Consider the following 17,938-nt stretch of genomic DNA (forward strand, 5'->3'; position numbering starts at 1 on the left):
AATACAAGGAGTTATAATACAGCAAATCCTTTTCTCCCTGTCCCCTGCCTGCAGTGAATCAGATCCTGGCTCCAGGCAGTGGCCCGAGTCCGACACGCTCTCTGGCTCCCAGTCCCCACAGTCCGTGGGAAGTGCGGCTGCTGATAGTGGCACCGAGTGCCTCTCAGATTCTGCCATGGACTTGCCCGATGTCACCCTCTCCCTTTGTGGGGGCCTCAGTGAGAACGGAGAAATTTCTAAAGGTATGCTGGGCAATCATGCTATGTCTTCACTTTGAAAAAAGCAGCCCGGTCATCCTCTGATTGAAAACCTGCTGTTAAGCCATTTCAGGTATTAAATGCTTAAATGATCTTGAGCAGGTAACAGGTATCTCTTTTTAATGTAAAACCCTTAGCCCCTCACTTAAAATCCCTCGCGTGGGATGACATTATACGTAAAGGGCTTGGGTGAGGAAGTGTGCCTTGCAGGCTCTCACTTCACATTAAGAGATTGAGAGGTCTTGGGCTGCCCTGTTTGCCAAGCAGCCAGGGTGAGCTCAGGCTGAGTTAGTTTTCTCATCTGTGAAGTTGTTGAAATATTTGTGGGTCTGGGACCCATCTTCCCTCCTGAGAAACCACTGAGCCTTAAATAGGAAAGCAGGGCTTGACATCGTCAAAAGTTAATTGTTCACTGAGTAAATGATTGGTCCTTTTGGCAAAAAATAGAAGGGATTACTTCTTTCTCAGTCTTGAGAGTTGGCCCAGGAGAGTATAGTTGCTCAAGACGAAGGAAGAGGCTTAGCAGAGGTGGGTTAGACATCTCTGGTGTGGGCTGAGCACCGTGTGTGCGTCTGTCCCAAGTTCTCCAGCCTTTTTGTTCTTCCTCTGCACACTAAATTCTTCTCAGTATTTTTTCAACTGGGCTGGTGGCCTTTGATTTTCTTCTAAGGAAAGATTTCCTTTCCATGACGAGCATCGTCTTTTGTCTTCTGTTACCCTCAGGGAAACTGAAGGCTCGAATGTGGCAGACAGGGCGCTCAGTATACCTTTTTCTCTCCATCTGTTAATTCCATTCGTTTGTTTTATTTTCTTGCAAGAAATTAAGAGTGTGGTTGGTATGACCACTGGTTTTTTCCAGGGAACAAAATTAAATAGGTCACATTGTTATAACCCTCATAAGCCTTCCCTCAAAAAAAATGTAAGTACTGGGGAATGGAAAATTTACAATTTATATAAACTATAAAATTCACAGTGTTTAAAGGACAGATTTTGTTATCAGAGCAGGCAGAAATGGCAGGTAAAAGTAAGTAATATACAAATTACTAGGAGGAAAATTTCTGCTAGCATAGATCTGCTACAGTGCAGGTTTAAGAACAGGGTACAAAAATTTATGCAAAAACCTCATTCATTCTGCAGGAACTTGGGATTTTATTTCTTGACAGACCCAAAGCCAAATTTTGATATGTGTTTTTTTTCTCCAAGCAGTGTAAAATGTTTCGTTTTTTGTCTAAAGTAGCATATACACCAATCTGTAGCATCCCCATGAAGATGCCTCAATTACGCAGTTGCCTACCAGTAAAGACTTTGTCCCTTTGATAAGAATGAAACTTTCAGTTTTCATTAGTTATAGAGTGTGTTTGGGTGTGTGTTTTCCCTCTCTGTCTGGCCATGCCTGTAATCTATTTTTCTAAGTCTCTGGCATACCTCATTTTTCCTGTTTTTAATTTTTAACTGGGGGAGGAGTGGTAGAAGAGGGAAAGGATAGAAGCATTCTTTCTTGTCCTGGGGAAAAACTTTTGGTAGATATTAAAAAGATTTTTTATTTGAAGGGTTTTTTTTTTTAAGGAAATATTTTATGCTCTAGTCTTTTCAGTGCAGAGAGTATTTGACCATGTCATTTGGGAATTTATATAAACATTATTATTTTATATTGCAGAAAAATTCATGGAGCATATCATTACTTACCACGAATTTGCAGAAAACCCTGGACTTATAGACAATCCCAACCTTGTAATACGGATATATAACCGGTAAATATTCTTGCTTTTGAAATTGTTAAATACTCTTGCAGGGTTTTTTGCAAGTGTTCTTTTTAACTATTACAGTTTTTCTTGCTACGGAATATGTCATTTTCTATAAATGAGCTAATGGGCAATGACTTTATAATGAAAGTGAAGCTTCAGCTTCATTTTTAAGTGAGGTATTAAAATGTTATTCTGTTTGGTAGATTTTTCTTATTCTCTGTTTAGAGAAGTTTGGCTTGAAGCAAAGACTATTTATGTGACAAAAAAAATTAGCTGATCATCTTTTTACTGAAAAGAATAAGAAATTGTATTTCTTTCTTTTTCTCCTCCCTTCTCCTTATCTCTTTTTTCCCTCCCTCCCTACCCCATTCTCATTCATTCCTCATTCTGTGTAATGATTTTACACAATTTTTATTTCTGACAGTTACTATAACTGGGCTTTGGCTGCTCCCATGATCCTTAGCTTGCAAGTGTTCCAGAAGAGTTTGCCTAAGGTGAGATAATCAGACATTTGTTGCCTTTTCAAAAGTATCTGTAGCGTATAGTACTTAGAAAAAATCTATATGTGCATGTTTCTGAACTGGGTACTTTTCAAAGTTTTATTTAATATTATAAACGATTCGAAGAGTTCTATGTGCCCATTCAAATGGTCTTTTCCTAGATTTTTCCAAAATGTAGGAAATTAGCTGGGCTGTCAACATGTTTGTCATTTTTACTGGGTATTTTTACTGGTTTCTGAGTGTGTGTAAAAGTTGAGAGATTTTACTAATTGTTAAATATAGAATGAACAAAAAAAATTTCCTAATTAATATGGAAAGAACCAGCAAGAAAAGGGTGATGTGGCTACCAGAAGCATGACATCAGTGTGTTTGGTCAAATTGTAGCTAATAAACTTACTTTATAGACCTGAAGGCTGCTTTGCATCTGTCCTGCAAGAAGACATCATTGGCCTGCTTGGTGCTTAGAACTCAGGAGAACCACATTTTCCAAGCATAGAAACTTGAGAGCAGCCCACCTGCTGGCTCCTGTGTAACCCGACCACTCGGTCTCATACCACAGGTCTGCCAGGAAGCCAGGCCGCCATGAAAGAGGACACTGTCCATCTTTCAGGTGTTAAAAACTCTAGAGTTCGGGAGGGGTGGAGATCACTGCTCATACTTCATGATGAGGCTCTGTTCTGCAGGCTAGTGGTAGAAGGTAGTCAGATACTTTGTGACAGATTGCTAACTAACCCCAAGTTGATTGTTTCTAGGCCACAGTCGAGTCCTGGGTCAAAGATAAGATGCCGAAGAAATCCGGTCGCTGGTGGTTTTGGCGTAAAAGAGAAAGCATGACCAAACAGGTAAATAACTTGGGCATATCCTTTCCATGAGGTAAAAGAAGTGAATCTTCTATGTATTAAAAAAAAACAAAAAACAAAAAAAACCCTCTTTGCCAAGCACAAAAAAAGTCCATTTGGGCTATAGGATACTCTTTTACTATAATAGTCACCAATTTTGAACAGTTGCTATGTGTAGGTACTAGGCTAGGTACTTTACATATATTACCCCTTTCCTTTACAATAGCCGGAAAGTATACGATGTTTGAGTTCCCGTTGTGTACAGGTAAGGAAACTGGGGCCTGAAGAGGTGAAGTGCCTTGACAGGTAAGAGACGGAGCTGGGGTTTGACCTTGAGTTAAGCTCTAACACCTGTGCTCTTTCCACTTGGCTGCATTACCTTCCAGGTGGAGCAGGAGATTGTTACCCTCCTACACAGGAGGTTGTGACATCGGTCACTTCTGTTCTGTAATCCTGGTGTCTCTGCTGTGGACCTAATGAATGTGGACCACGTATATAATGTTTTGTGACTTGAAATGGTGGTCTTTTAAAATTTTTTCTTAGGGCTTTGTAGTGACAGCTTTTGTGTAGCAGCGTGTGACTTCCGTCTCAGGTTTCTGTCCTTTGGCTCAAACTAGAGAAAGTCTCTTTTCTTGAGCATTTTAAAGTTGTGGGTTCAGAAAGCAGTTTTGTTCATTCCCGGCAAGGACCATTGATGAATCTTTGTTTGTCAGTAGGAGGCAAAGCTGCACTTGACCATTATGATCTTGCCTTTTCAGCTGCCAGAGGCTAAGGAAGGGAAATCTGAGGTGCCACCCACCAGTGACCTTCCATCAAGTACAAAGGAGCCCGCCAGTGGCAGGTGGGCACCCTGTTCTTCCTCCAAGCTCACAGCCTTTAAGCCACCCCTGCTTTTGTCATTGCCTTCAAGTTGATTTTGGCAATTTTGTTTAATTCTTGGTCAGAAATATCTTTCTCCTATAGCCATACATGAATAAGTGGCTTGTTTGTGCCACTCAGGTAGGAAGTGATGACTTCTGCTTTTCTAAAAAATACCATTTGTTTAGAAGATTAAATATATTTATTACTGCCCCTCCCATCGTGGAGCCATGGAATCAGATGCCTGTGAAATAAATGTGGCCTTTGGGAAGGGGGAGCATTGAGGAGCCCTAAGATGGGCTGTCCTTGGTGGCCCTGCTCCCTGGCTTCCTGGAAGGCACAAAAGGGGAGATGTAGAAGAGAATCTCAGAGATCGGCGTGGGTCTAACTCATTCCTTGGAAGGAGCACCCCTTTGGCCATTCAGATCGGCTGGCCCTGAGAGGAAGTGCCACCGTATACCCCATTCTTTCTGCCAGTGTGTACTTTCCCCCGTCATATTCTTTCTTCCACCCTTCCCTCTTTACTTCAGTAGTGCGTGTGACAGATTCTTACTGCTCTTTTCCCTCTTCTCTTAACCAGGGTGTAGAAAATCTTTCTTGTTAGTTTTTTAAACAAACATGTTTTCTTCAATTTGTACCTTTTGAAATATACATATCTACTTCAACAATTAGCACTCATTGGTCATAGCAGAGAGAACGCCCAGTCATAGCCAGAAAGTAACCCCTGACCAATCATGAGAGGGAGAGGGGGAAGGTGGCATTACCCCTTCACGAAAGGGACATTCAGGCATGGAAGTGGGATGTGGGAGAGCAGCAGATAAAAACTGTTCCCATTTCTCGAATGGAGTGAGGTTCTCTTTCTTCCCTTGATCCTAAATGCAAAGCTCTTATCAATAAGACAGCTTACTGCCTCTTCAGTAACTGGGCTGATGTCGAATAGGCCGGGAGAGGATGACTCATCCAGTGATGAGGGGTCCCAGGAGATTGAAGAATCAATCAAAATGGATGCCATCCCCATGGAGCCCCCGAGCCACAGCAGCACAACCTCTTACAAGAAGTCTCTCCGCCTCTCCTCAGACCAGATCGTGAGTAGTGTGTGTCCACATGGGTCTAGTCAGATTACACCTGTGTAAGTTGGACTACTTCCTCTTCCACCTCATCCCAAGCTTTACACACACAACACAGTTTGTGGTCATATAAATGCTTAAATAAATGTCCACCTCTGGGGACCACCAGGATCGCCTGGGGAACCTAGGACGTACCTTCCTCCTCCACCCCTAACCTCTCACCTCAGTTCCTGGGATTGAGCTGAGGAATCTGCATTTTTAACTCTTTTCTGCATGAATCTTACACAGCTGGCTCATCACTGGGTCGCCCCCTATCTCTTGAGAGCTACAGTAATAGAGAAATAATGTTTTCTTATTTAGACCCAATTTCCCCTTTCCTGTTTGTTTTCACTCCCTGGCTTTTCCCCTGTTTTTGTTGTGAAATGGTTTTGCTATGCCCCCAGTCTTAGGTATGGAGGAGGAGCAGAGAGGTTTTTTGTTGGGGGGGGGAGGTGGTCAGAAAAGTCTCTTGGAACCCCAAACCCGTTCAGGCGGTGGCTCCCCAGGCCCAGCACAGTCAGCCACGTGCGCAGCCCGTGTGGTGACATGGCCAACACTGTTCTGTTTTTTAAACATTTAGACTCTTTTCCAAACTGTGTTCCAGCTAGTATTTTTTATATTTCAGTTGTTATGTTAATGTATTTCTTCTCATTCTTTATTCATACACACATATGTATGTTTATATATTTTGGAGATTAGGTTCCTTTTCACTTAACATTATGTGTTAGGCAATTTTTCAGTGACTCCATATTATTGGAAAATGTAACTTTTGATCGTTGCATGTAATTCCATCCGTTTTTAAAATTTTGTCCCTATGGTTTTCTTCATTCTTCTACTTTTTATAAAAGGCAAAACTGAAGCTCCAAGATGGTCCAAATGATGTTGTGTTTAGTATTACAACCCAGTATCAAGGTACCTGCCGCTGTGCAGGGACCATTTACTTATGGAACTGGAATGACAAGATTATCATTTCCGATATAGATGGAACAATAACCAAGTAAGCGGGAGCTCTTGGTGGGTGGCAGGGAGAGGAAGCGCAGATGGTGTGCGGTGGGGGAGGGGGAGGGAGTTCCCTCAGCAGGCACCCAGCCCCCAGCCGTCATCGGGAGCGCTTTGTAAACTATGTACACGGAGTCATTCTCAATGCAGTCCACACAGGGTCCTTTTATGATGGAGGAGGTAGGTGGAGCCATACAAATGTAATGTTGAAAATAACTTTGGGAAAGATTTAGTTGTTTGGTCTCTAAATATTGGCATTAAAAAAAACAACCAAGAAGCTGCTGAGATTAAGGAGGAGAAAGAGAGCGTGCAGTTGTAAACTATCTCTGAAAATGGACAGCGGCTCTCGTGTCTGATTCTGCGCTCAGAATACTGTCCGTGGGTGTATTTGCAGGGGACTGCCTCACTGCAAATTGCCCGGTAGATGGTCCCGCCCCTCCACCCAGTGTTTTTCAGCAGCTGGTACATAACCAAAAAGGAAAACACTTGGGTGTTAAGTGCTTGATTCCTAATACCTTTTCCTACTTCTACCCCCCTAGGTCTGATGCCTTGGGACAGATTCTTCCACAGCTAGGTAAAGACTGGACCCATCAGGGTATTGCAAAGCTGTACCACGCCATCAACGAGTAGGTCTCCTCTCCCACCTGCTAATGTACTCTAGTGAGCTAGAATTTTACTTTGATCGAGATTTATCAAAAAATAGCAGTCATGTGTGTTTATGATCCAGCTGTTCCCATTCTTATTTCCCACTCCTTTCCTATAGCCTCACACAAAGAAAAGTGGCGGCCAACATACATCATCTCATTTTCTCAGTGCTATGGTTTTAGGCACTACCTATATTTATAGTTCGGCTATAATTGGGATTTTAGCCGTAACTAAACCATAGCCAATTTCATTTTGGGTTTATGAATTGGATACTTGTGGGTACTTAGGTACTTTTAAACTGGGCATTTCTTTGAGGAGGTCGTGTGTGCATGCACAGGGGAAACATTTCAGCCATGGGGTCTTCTGTGCTAGTGCAGCAGAGAACACAGCGCCACGGCCTTTTGGGACCCTGATACGTATGAGTTAAATTGATTTGAAAAATCACAGCGTCTTAAACATTAGTTGAAAATGCCCTCATAGGAAAATAACGTCAGTTACCCAGATACAGTTTTGCTCCTTGGTTTACAGGGTGGTATGTCTTCTGCAAATTCCCCTTATAAATAAGATCTTTTATATCTTTCCTTTATAACAGACAGTTTAAAGATAGTCCAAGATTTTTGTCTGTTCTGTAATCTGCCTTTCATGGACTGGATGCTGAAGATAAATTAAATAATAAATTTAGCATAATCCCTAGTTGCATAATTTTTCCCCATGGCTTTTTCCATGGAGAGGTGAAATCTTTATAATCCTATTTTCCTGCTAAATTCAAGAATTTGATTTTCACAATAAATGAGACGATCTTTACTTGGATATTTTATAAGAAAAGTGCTTTTTTTTTTTTCACCTTTAGCCAAAGCACAGTGGGCTAAATAGGACACATTCTCTTTCAGGAATGGCTACAAGTTTCTGTACTGCTCTGCTCGTGCCATTGGCATGGCCGACATGACCCGTGGTTACCTGCACTGGGTCAATGACAAGGGCACAATCTTGCCCCGGGGCCCTTTGATGCTGTCTCCCAGCAGCTTGTTCTCCGCCTTCCACAGGTACCTTCCAGCAGGCAGCCCTCCTGAGTGCCTGGGAGGGGGTGCTGTGGCCTGAATGGCCTGTGTGTGAGGGTGGGTGTCAGGCTCCTTGGAAGGCTTCGTATCTTGTTTCAGGGCTCTTTGTCGTATCTTTGGCTCCCCCCTAGCATTCTAAGTCACAGCTCACCTGGTCTGCATCAGGTGTGGCCAAAGAAAGTCAAATTCCAGAAGTGGTCATTTTCTCTTTCCCCAAACCCCATCATATTTTCTTAGCCATCAGATTCACTGGGAGAGAAGGGGAAAGAAAGATACTAGGTACTAAGGATTTTAAAAATTGGGTGGTTGTGAGCACTTAAATTTTTCAGGACTATACATCAGTGAGGACTGCCATTTTCAATTTGGTGACTGTATGTGATTCTTTTCCTCCCCCCTAGGGAAGTGATAGAAAAGAAACCAGAGAAGTTCAAAATTGAATGTTTAAATGATATCAAGAATCTGTTTGCCCCATGTAAGCAGCCCTTCTATGCTGCCTTTGGGAACCGTCCGAATGTAAGTGTCTCCTTCAGGCTGCACATTCCGATGTGGTGTGTAAAATTGAGAGGAATATAACACTTTTAGGATGTAGCCATGTTATGATTCTCAAGTGAATTCTATAGGCAAAATGAATGCCTGTTTTACTAAACAGGTTTTCACTTTACCTGTTTCAAATTTCTTACAGTAATCAGGGAGATGCTGTTGATGAAGATCTGCCCCCAGAGTCTTGGTCTATGATGAAGGGCACTTTCTCTTTGTTTCTGTGTCTTCAATTCCTGTTTCCTCAGGTGGTTCTGATTCATCTTCTAAGTGGTCCTAAGTCGTGGCCTTGGATCAGCCCCAGAACCATGGCATGACTGGTCGCCCTTAATTAACACTTCTCTGACCTGCCTCCCCTTGGAGGGGCCCTCAGGTGCCAGACGTGCAGAAGGGGCTGCCTCCTCGCCTCTGGCAGGCAGTGGGGCCCCTCTTGCTCTTGCTCTGGGGCACTCCCAGCATCTCCTTGGTGCTCACGTGTCCTGCATCCCCCAGCACTCTCTGAGTTTGGCTCCACTTTTTGTTTGGGTTTGTCTAAAGATTAGTTTCAGTGGCAGAGCTCCACAGTGCCCGGCTCTGCATGTTTTCCATTGATGGTCTTCTCTTTGTGCAGTTGTGGCTCACAAGGGACTGGAGAAGCAGCTCCTGATTTCTTCTCCCCATAATCACCCTGCTTGATGTTTTCTTCTCCAGGATGTCTATGCTTACACACAAGTTGGAGTTCCAGACTGCAGAATATTCACCGTGAACCCCAAGGGTGAATTAATACAAGAAAGGACCAAAGGAAACAAGTCATCGTAAGTGTGGTTCCATTTCTCAGCCTAGTGCCCTGCAGCCAGGGTGACACTGGGGACAGACAGACACTAAAGATCAGGCCTTGCTCAGAGTATCAGAACTACACCTGCCTGTGGAGGCTTTCCTCTTCTCCTGGGTATTTTCTCCTCTATTTATGGGATCACTGATTCTCCTAGACCTGGAAGAGGAAGTCTGCGCCTGGGAAGGAATGAAGACCTGTCTTTGATCCTACCCATCTGAGGAGTCTGAATAACTAGCTTTACAGCCTGCAGTCTTGTGTTCTTAGATCAACCTCACAGTAACCGTTTGTGCTTTTCTTCCCTGATCCCTTCTCCTAGGTATCACAGACTGAGTGAACTCGTGGAGCACGTGTTCCCACTTCTCAATAAGGAACAGAATTCTGCCTTTCCGTGCCCGGAGTTCAGCTCCTTCTGCTACTGGCGAGATCCAATCCCCAAAGTGGACCTGGACGACCTAGCCTGAGACAGCTCCTCCGGGAGGTCCTCAGTCTCTCACCTTGCAGTTGGGGAAGGTGAGCAGCACTTCTGCTGGACAGAGGACCCTGGGCTCCCCTCCTAGCCTCAGGCGCATGGCAAGACTTGTGTTGACAGCTAGGCACCAGCAGGGACAAGGAGAGCTCTTGGAGCAGGAACTGCCATCTCCTTCACCCTTCCAGCTTGGCAGGGTTGCATGCAGCTCCGTGCCCCAGCAGGAGAAGAGAGGGGAGCTCGGACCTGAGGTCGCAGGCCCGAGCTCCTGTCACCGGCCAGTTCTCTCACACGTTCTGTGTCAAGTTGTGTGCTGGGTGTTCCTTCCACTGCATAATTTAAAAGGAAGAAAAAAGGAACTAAGAGTGGACCAAAATATTGCACAAAGTAAAGTGTTATAATTTCCACTGGGCAATTCAAAGTGTTTCTCTTTAAAACCAGGGCTTTATTAAGGGATCAGAGTCCACTGAACTGCTTTGAGTCCCGTTAATGATGTTGATTCAAACTGCCTGCTCAATTTTCCTCTGTGGGCTCCTTCCCTGCTACGCCGAAACAGGGTGGCTGCTGGGGCAGTAGCCCAGGGCCACTCACCACGCCCTGCAGATGTGGGCTCCTGGGGAGGCGAAGCCCCTTAGATCATCGCCTTCTGTCTTGAACCTAGCCAGAGGAAGCAATTTTGAGGATATTTGATGTCTGTAAGAACAGGACTAACGGTGGGAGTAGGTTAAAGGAGAGCTCTGGCTTCAGGAAGGCCTTGGAGATGCAGCTGTGCACTTGCGATGGCTCTGGGAAAGGTCCTTTTCTCTGTCCTGCCAGCCCCTCAGTTTCTCTGCTTGGTTGTAGTGAGCTCATGCTGGAGTCTGCGCAGACAGCACCAGGGAAGGCTTCTGTCCTATAAGCTGAGAGAGCCCTGAGAGATGAGGGTGGGTGTTGACAATCAAGTCAATACTAAAGTCTAAAGAACTGTTAGAGAGGGGGCTTTCAGGGGACCAAAAATGACCGTAGGCCTCTGTGGGTAAGAAAGCAGTGAGCCGAGTTCCAGAGCAGAGTGGGAGCTGCAGGTATAGGCACCACCCCACTCAGGGTGGTTTTCATTTCCGCATGTTTTTCCCCGTGCTTGTACTGGGGGCTCTCCTTGTTTTAGTTTTCTCCACCCAAAAAATACTAATGGAGAAATGGGGGTGGTTATTTGTCCAGATTGGAGACTTGAAAGTCCCTGATGTAGCTCAGCTGTTTCTCCTGGTGCGGTTGGATGCGGAAACAGTGATGAAGGCACACACTTCGTCCAGTACAGACCTTCCCGCCTTAAATAGGTCAAGGTCCAATTGTTTAATGAATTTATTTATGTTCAGTAGGTTAGGAAAACTAGGTTATGTTTGTATGAAGTTCTGCCCAGTTACTGAGTTAAATTCCCAGTAGAATGGCCACGCAGTTACTTGATCTCATAGATGCAATCAGTGTGTCCTCGCTGTGTTTGCTTTAGAAGAGCATAAGCTTGATGTACTTAATCTGAACCTCGTTGGGCCTCCTTACACATGTGCAGTATGAAAACTCTCAATGTCCACCATCTGTAGTCCTTTTTAGATTGTCCTTTAAAGAGTTTTTGACTAGACAGCTTTCTTTTTCTCTGGACACATGGGCCTTCTTAGAAGGTTCAACCTGGGAGCCTGGGTCTCCCAGCCCTCTACTGAGGGCAGCTGATTCCTTTGTCCCATTGTCTGTAAGCACAACTTTGTCACTTCACTGCAGATTGATCCAGTGGGTACTACACTAATTGATGATTCTTTTTCCTTATTTAAAGGAGCCCCTCTTGCTGAAAAGTAGGTGATTACTATTGCTGTAGTGTTATGAAAGTATTAAGTTTGTGCTGAAAACCCATTGCCATTTGGTACAAATGATGTGTTCTTTCTGTGAAAGAGAGATGCCCTTGAGTATGTTTGTACACAGACTCTTATGATGGTGAGTGAATGAAGAAGCTGAGCCTCGCGCTGCTTTTGGTGATGAATGGAATGAATCATGGGTAGGCTGCAGGCAGAGTGGGCTCCTCTGAGTCATTCTCTCAGTTGCTTCACTGGTGAAATGGCCATGGGTTGGCCCCTTTCCTCCTTTCCAGCTCAACCTGACTTCAGCATCTGCCTCGATGTGCCTGTTAAAGCTCATGTAGCTGTGGCACTGACATCTACGTCCTCTGAGACATTAGGAAAGGCACGTGTGGGCCCACAGCGTGCCGTGCAGCTGTGTGTTTGCGCCCCACATTTGCCGTGCTGAAACACATCTGCATAGTTTTCAACTGGAAGAACAAAAAACTTAACTACTGTGATGTCCTGAAATGAAAGCTGCTAACAGTCACAGGGAGAACAGCTGAGGAACAACAGCCAGTAGATGACTGGAAGTACAATACTTTTTGCCTGTAAGACCACACACGGCTCTTCCACAGTGTGTTCTTGAAAGTGCAGGCAAGACCTTTGAAAGATAAACAAGAAGTCAACTCTTTCTCTTTTCGCAAGTTGGTAAAAGCAGACTTTTCCAGGGAATTTTAACATCTTTTCAGTATCATCATATTTACTGTAGGAAGTCTTATTTTCCCTTTTTAGAGCATGCTGGGTCTAATGAAAGTAGCTAAAAATTGAGGTTTTGTTTCAAGTAAGTGCTCTTTCCAGGTGAAGACTGTGTTTTCATTCAAAGGTGGGGAAGGGAGGGGAAAACTTTGTTCTTTTGGTTTAATAATTACACTCTATGATAAAATATTTGATTTTTAGACGGCAGTGCCACCAATAAGTTTCAAGTTGTCATAAATTAATTGTAAACATCGGTCCAGTACTCTTAGTTATGGCAAAGACCATTGTCCTAAGATAAATGGCTCATATTTTGGTGCAGTGTTTGATGTTCAAAACAAAATGTTACAACAATAAACAAACGTAAACTGAATGCATTTGACTTTTTCCTTCAGAGGATATTTAAACCCTCTTCTCTGTACTCTTGCCAGAAGATGTTAATTTCCATAAATTAGCATTTTGCTCTTTGCTGACACTTAAATATGTCTACAGAAAGGACTTCTTTTTGGTGCTTATTTTTATAAAACCTGACTCCACAAGTGAGGCTGCACCCTCAGGGACTAACCTCTTCCTTTGTAGGTTATGCCAGGGAGTGATTCATTCATGCATGTGTGATTTCTGGTGTGTTCTCACTGGAGTCCTCTGGGCCGTTCCCATGCCACCCCTCAGCCCTGTAAGGGTTCCCGGGGGGCCCTGCTCACAGCCATCCCACCTTTCCTTAAACCCTTCTTGGCGTGAGCACTACTTAGCAATCCCGATGTTTTCATCAGCTTAGGGGAGTCAAAGTGAACTTGGATCAAAAACCACATCCCACATACTATTTAAATGAGCATCTTTTTTTCCCCGCGGATCGCTGGGCCCTGCCAGATGCAGCATATGCTGAACATGTCGAATCCCTGAAGTCCTCCTTGACAGTGTGCCTTCAAGTATGGAGAGCTCTCATGCCATGCTTCTTTGCCATGCCAAGCTGGGTGAGAGGTTGGGGGGAGGGAACCGGGACTCTTGGGTGGGGGGTGTACTTTGGGGAAGAGAGAGGAAGAGCTCAGACAGGGAGGTTGATTATAAAGGCGCAATAGCTTTTGCCCCAGATGGTCACGCACTTCAGGCGGGAGCAGCGTGGCTCCATGCCTGCGCTCGGAAGGCTGGTCTCAACTGCAGCTTCCTTCTGCTGCACTCTGCACCCCTTGGGGTTTGCATGTGTTCTTCCCTTTACTTCCCTTTGATAGGACAGTGTGGGGAAGACACACATAAATGTTTAGAAAGTGGATGTGGGTGTAGGCAGAGGCACATTTCAAATGTACCAGCACAGACTTCGGTGTCTGATTCAAGAATACCCCGATCCTTTCAAACTACAAATGAGTTGTGAAATACAGTTAGTCATTGAGAAAGCTACATTAATGTGCTAACATGGAAATAATTTCAAATGCAATTTGCATTGATTTGCATTTTTTATTGCTGGGATCATTCTGGGTTTGTTTGTTTCCTTCGATCATTTAAATGTGGCCATTTGTAAAGTTTCATGCGGGGGAAAAATGTCCCAGTCCTGTCTCTGCTTACCTTAAGAAGTACTCTGAGCTTTTCCTCAGCAACCACTTCTTTATTTCAGAAATAGTAACTTGGGCCCGATTAAGTCCGAGGGCTGGTTCATACGTCTCACTCGCTGGCGCATCGTTTAGGACTGTTGCTTTCTGGAAGGGGCTGCGCCAGAGCCCCCACAGTCTCCAGCTCAGGTGACCCTGCGTTCTCTCAGCCTTTCCCTTTTGAAAGATGCTGTCTCCTAAATGGACCACGATTTGGCTTTCCTCTTAGTTCATCTTGACCTGCTGTAATTAGACTTAGTCTGCTTTGCATATCTTGGACACACAAAGCTGCAATTCACCTTCTTTCAGCGACTGAGTCAGAATACAGAGAGGGGAGGACCAAATGTTACTGCTCTGAAGAGCCCTGCCTTTCCGACTATTGCACAGTTGTCCCCTTTGGCACCGGGGTAAGGTCTTTACAAGAGGTTGTGGGGGAGAGAGGGCAAAAGCGTGTGTGCGCCAACTGGGTTTTCCTGAACGTGCTCCATTTCGCTGGGGTTTTTTCCATGAGTCATTTCTAGGAAGCCAGTGATACTCTGACAGCCACCTTTAGCCAGCTCCCCAGCTGGAGAGAGGGGATGAGAATGCCACTCTCCCCTGCACTCCTGGACAGAAGCCCAGACTTCAAAATACTGAAACAGCAAACCCTCAGGTTCTTGGTCACTTCTGCCTTGGCTGGGTGTGGGAGGTGAGGGAAAGGCTCCTCTCTGCAGTGTCGGGGGCCACCCTATAATCTCACTGGCAAGCAGCCCTGGAAACTCAAAGCAATTTTTACAGCATGAGAGTACTTGGTGGCTTGATTCAGGCCAAGGAAACTTGTCTATGGTCCATATCTTTCCTGGGGCTCCAGGGAACTGGCCTCCCCTACTGGCACTTTGCTGACCAGCAGATTTTACCAACCTGATGAGCAGAGACCACCTGGAGCTGAAGTCTGGTGTGCCTAGAGGTTCCTGCGGCTGCTGGTGAGGGCGTGACATGCCTGGGCTTCCCGGGAACAGAACGTGCTCTCCAAGGGAAGACGCTTGCTTTTCTCAGATGATCTCAGCTTTCAGTGTGTGCTCAACTTTATGTTGGGCCTCTTGTTGCCTGGGAACCCGCGAGTTCTTAAAGCCACATCTGTGTGATCTGGGCAGCGAGCAATCTCATTAGCTTGGGCAGCTGCTAATTAGATGGGAATTCTCAGCGTCCCCTGGAGGGGCCCTCCCTTCAGCTGCAGGGCACACGTGGGGGCCTTGCCCTCTGAGCACATCCCGTCTGTCTTTACCAGCAAAAAAGAACAAAGCATACATCTTGGATGCTGAGGGGTAAGTTAAATGGTGATGAGTTTATTCAAGCTTACTTTCTATAGCCATTAAAAAAAATCAATTACCCTTGTACAGTTTGCTATTTAGCAACAACACTCAATCCATAAGGAACCAGATTTAAATAACTTGAAGTGTTTCAGTGGTTTTACATCTTTATTGACACTCCCTGTCTTTGCACCTAAATTGTACATGTCATTCAAGGAGCCCAACAAGCTACACAGTCTCTCTCGGATCTCTTCACGGCTGGGCAGAGGCCCGGGCGAGCAGTGGTTAGCCAAGCCTGGGACAGCCCAAGCTGTAAACTCCAGGTCTTGTGTGGTGGCACGTGCCACTTCAGTGTTTAAACTTCTCTCCGGCACGCAGTATAAATAAACACAGACATTTGGTGACGACTTGTTCTCTGGTAAAGACTGTAGCCACAGGTACCAGTTTTGGCCAGCCCGCCGCCTCGGATCTGCGTCCAGCAGCTCTCCCCTTCTCGGTCAGCAGGACATGATCCCACAGCCTGGGCCTACAGGGCAGCACCTTGGAGGCCGAGCTCAGGCCCGTTGGAGCAAAGGCAGACATGGGAGTTGGGAAATGCAGGGGAGAACCTGGCTCATAGGTAGGGGCGTGTCCAACTCTTCAGCTGGCCTGTGGGAGTGACAGAAGTCGGTGGCCACCGGTTTCACTCCTTGCTGCCTGCTGGGATCTCAAGGTGTGGTGGCCTCCAAAGCCAGAGAGAGAGGTGGTGGGATGTCGACAGAAAACTAGACCAGTGCTCCAGTTACATACGTAAAGTGAATATATTAAAACTTTCCAGTTCTCACAATTCTCCCCTTACCTTTTCCCACTGCCCTAGAGGTGGGAAAGGAAAGGGTATAAGAAAACCCCACTAAATGTGGAGTACATTTCGTCAAAGTCTGTGTGAGCCAACCTGCCCCCAGTCACCACGATGTTGACGCCATCCCCTGCCTTCAAGTGCACAATGAGGTGGAACGCTCCTGGGCCCCCGCAGGTGTGCAAGGCCCCATGGGGCTGGTGATACTCCAGGAATTCTCTCCTGTAGCCAGCTGTGTGCAGCTGGGCCACACTGGCATTGGACACCGACAGGACAGCCTCCACATACGCATCCCTCTCAGGAGTAAGGGTGGCCGTGATCAGGTAGCGCCCGTCGTATGGAGCTGTGAAGATCCCTGGGAGGAAGAAGGCAGACATCCATGCTCAGGTGACACCATCACAGCCCTTTGCAACAGGTACCCATTAATTCTCGTGGCGGAGAGCCCACCCACAATCACCAGATGACCCCCCCCCACTTAGCATAAACCACTCTGCCACCGACTCAGTCTCATTGCAAGACCCCCCTGTCTAATGCTTGTCACATTCAGAAGAGGACAAATACTGCAAGACCCCCAGCACTTGGTATAATTCATATACCTCACCTACACTCAGAGCAGCCCTAGGAGAAACTAGTGTTGTGCCCAGGGCAGAGAGAACCACCTGGCCTTGTTGGAAGAGAGCTCAGTCCTTCTGACACTTCCAGCCACTGGATCCACCAGCCTTTGCAGTGCGAGGTGCACTGCCCGTGCTGGGTGAAGATGCAGGGCTGAGGCCCCGCCCTGGCCTGCTCCCCACTCAGCTGAGATACAGTGGGGAGGCAGCAGCCACCCAGATCCTGGTTGCCTCAGGAATTTTCTCCACTGAAAGTACCCCAAAGCCAATTCAGAAAAAGCCTCACAGCTTGGCTGCTGGGCACAATATCCACAAATGCCTGAGTTGCCTCCTGGGGAGGCAGGATCCCCCCCAAATCCCATAAAGCTTGCCACAACCCTGGGAAAACCACAACCAGCTCTCCCCCCGTGGAATGTGATCCAGGTGTCATCCATTCACCGGTAGAAGTCAGCTGACTTTCACTTTGCCAAAGATCCACAGGTACTGGGCCTGGGAGAGCAGGGGCAGTGGTAGTCGGAGGCGTGGAGGTGGCATGAGGAAGAGGAAGTAAGGTTTGTAGATGTACCCATTGCACAGCTGCTGTAGGTGGCCCACAGCCAGAAGAGTCAGAGCCCACATGAAATGCTGCCAGTAGCAGCCACTTTTCCTGGGCTCTGGGGAGGACACACTTGAAACATGGATCACAGGTTAAGAGCTGACAGAATGGAGGTCCCAGAGCTGAAAGAAATCTTGGGGGCTGGGTCTTCACTCTGCCCCGAAAAATGTCAGGCCACCAGGCTCCCTTCCCTAGCTTTTAATAGTAAGCTAAAGCTCCCGGAGTCTCTCCTGAGGTACCTAGGCCCTGAGGACAGACCCGGCCCCAGCACTCTGGGCACCTGGCCTTTGTGTTCCCTCAGGGTCACCCAGCATTTCCTTTACTGAAAACCTGCTCAACTGAAGAGATCTTCTGAGCTGGACATCATGGGAGAAGCGTGGGTCGCCATTCCTGCTTGCAGAGATCCCTTGATCTGCCGGAGTAGACAAGCTATCCCCACCACCGTGGCAGCCTGGATGAGGGCCCTGGTGGAAGCTGTATTTGAGTTGAAAGCAAAGGGGCACTACTCACACCCTGGCCTGCCTGCCTCTGGGCCTCAGGAGCAGCTTAGAAACGCAGGGTGTGAGCATCTCTCCAGCCAGTCTGGAGGACCCAGGGTTCGCTTTTCCAGGTTCTGCACGTGACTTTTATGCTCCCTAGCACTGTCCTA

The 17,938-nt window shown here is 46.2% G+C and overlaps 2 protein-coding genes across 3 annotated transcripts in view; one reads left to right on the forward strand and one right to left on the reverse strand.

Moving 5' to 3' along the window:
- Positions 1–12,752, forward strand: part of LPIN2 (lipin 2) — an 88,079-nt gene extending 75,327 nt beyond the window's left edge. For both annotated transcript variants that reach the window (XM_053912852.2, XM_024580407.3), the window contains exons 9-20: positions 55–242; positions 1,915–2,008; positions 2,427–2,496; positions 3,255–3,344; positions 4,100–4,182; positions 5,140–5,284; positions 6,154–6,302; positions 6,844–6,930; positions 7,840–7,992; positions 8,406–8,520; positions 9,235–9,338; positions 9,675–12,752. In XM_053912852.2, the coding sequence (XP_053768827.1) occupies positions 55–242; positions 1,915–2,008; positions 2,427–2,496; positions 3,255–3,344; positions 4,100–4,182; positions 5,140–5,284; positions 6,154–6,302; positions 6,844–6,930; positions 7,840–7,992; positions 8,406–8,520; positions 9,235–9,338; positions 9,675–9,819 (1,423 nt within the window). In that variant the 3' untranslated portion in view covers positions 9,820–12,752. The remainder of the gene's footprint in view (positions 1–54; positions 243–1,914; positions 2,009–2,426; positions 2,497–3,254; positions 3,345–4,099; positions 4,183–5,139; positions 5,285–6,153; positions 6,303–6,843; positions 6,931–7,839; positions 7,993–8,405; positions 8,521–9,234; positions 9,339–9,674) is intronic.
- A 2,512-nt stretch (positions 12,753–15,264) lies between these two features.
- The window catches only part of EMILIN2 (elastin microfibril interfacer 2), a 53,248-nt gene continuing 50,574 nt past the window's right edge, over positions 15,265–17,938 (reverse strand). The window contains exon 8 of the mRNA XM_045187946.3: positions 15,265–16,438. Within this exon, the coding sequence (XP_045043881.2) occupies positions 16,101–16,438 (338 nt within the window). The 3' untranslated portion in view covers positions 15,265–16,100. The remainder of the gene's footprint in view (positions 16,439–17,938) is intronic.

Source organism: Desmodus rotundus, chromosome 10 (assembly GCF_022682495.2).
Source record: "Desmodus rotundus isolate HL8 chromosome 10, HLdesRot8A.1, whole genome shotgun sequence".
In the NCBI taxonomy this organism is placed as follows: domain Eukaryota; kingdom Metazoa; phylum Chordata; class Mammalia; order Chiroptera; family Phyllostomidae; genus Desmodus; species Desmodus rotundus.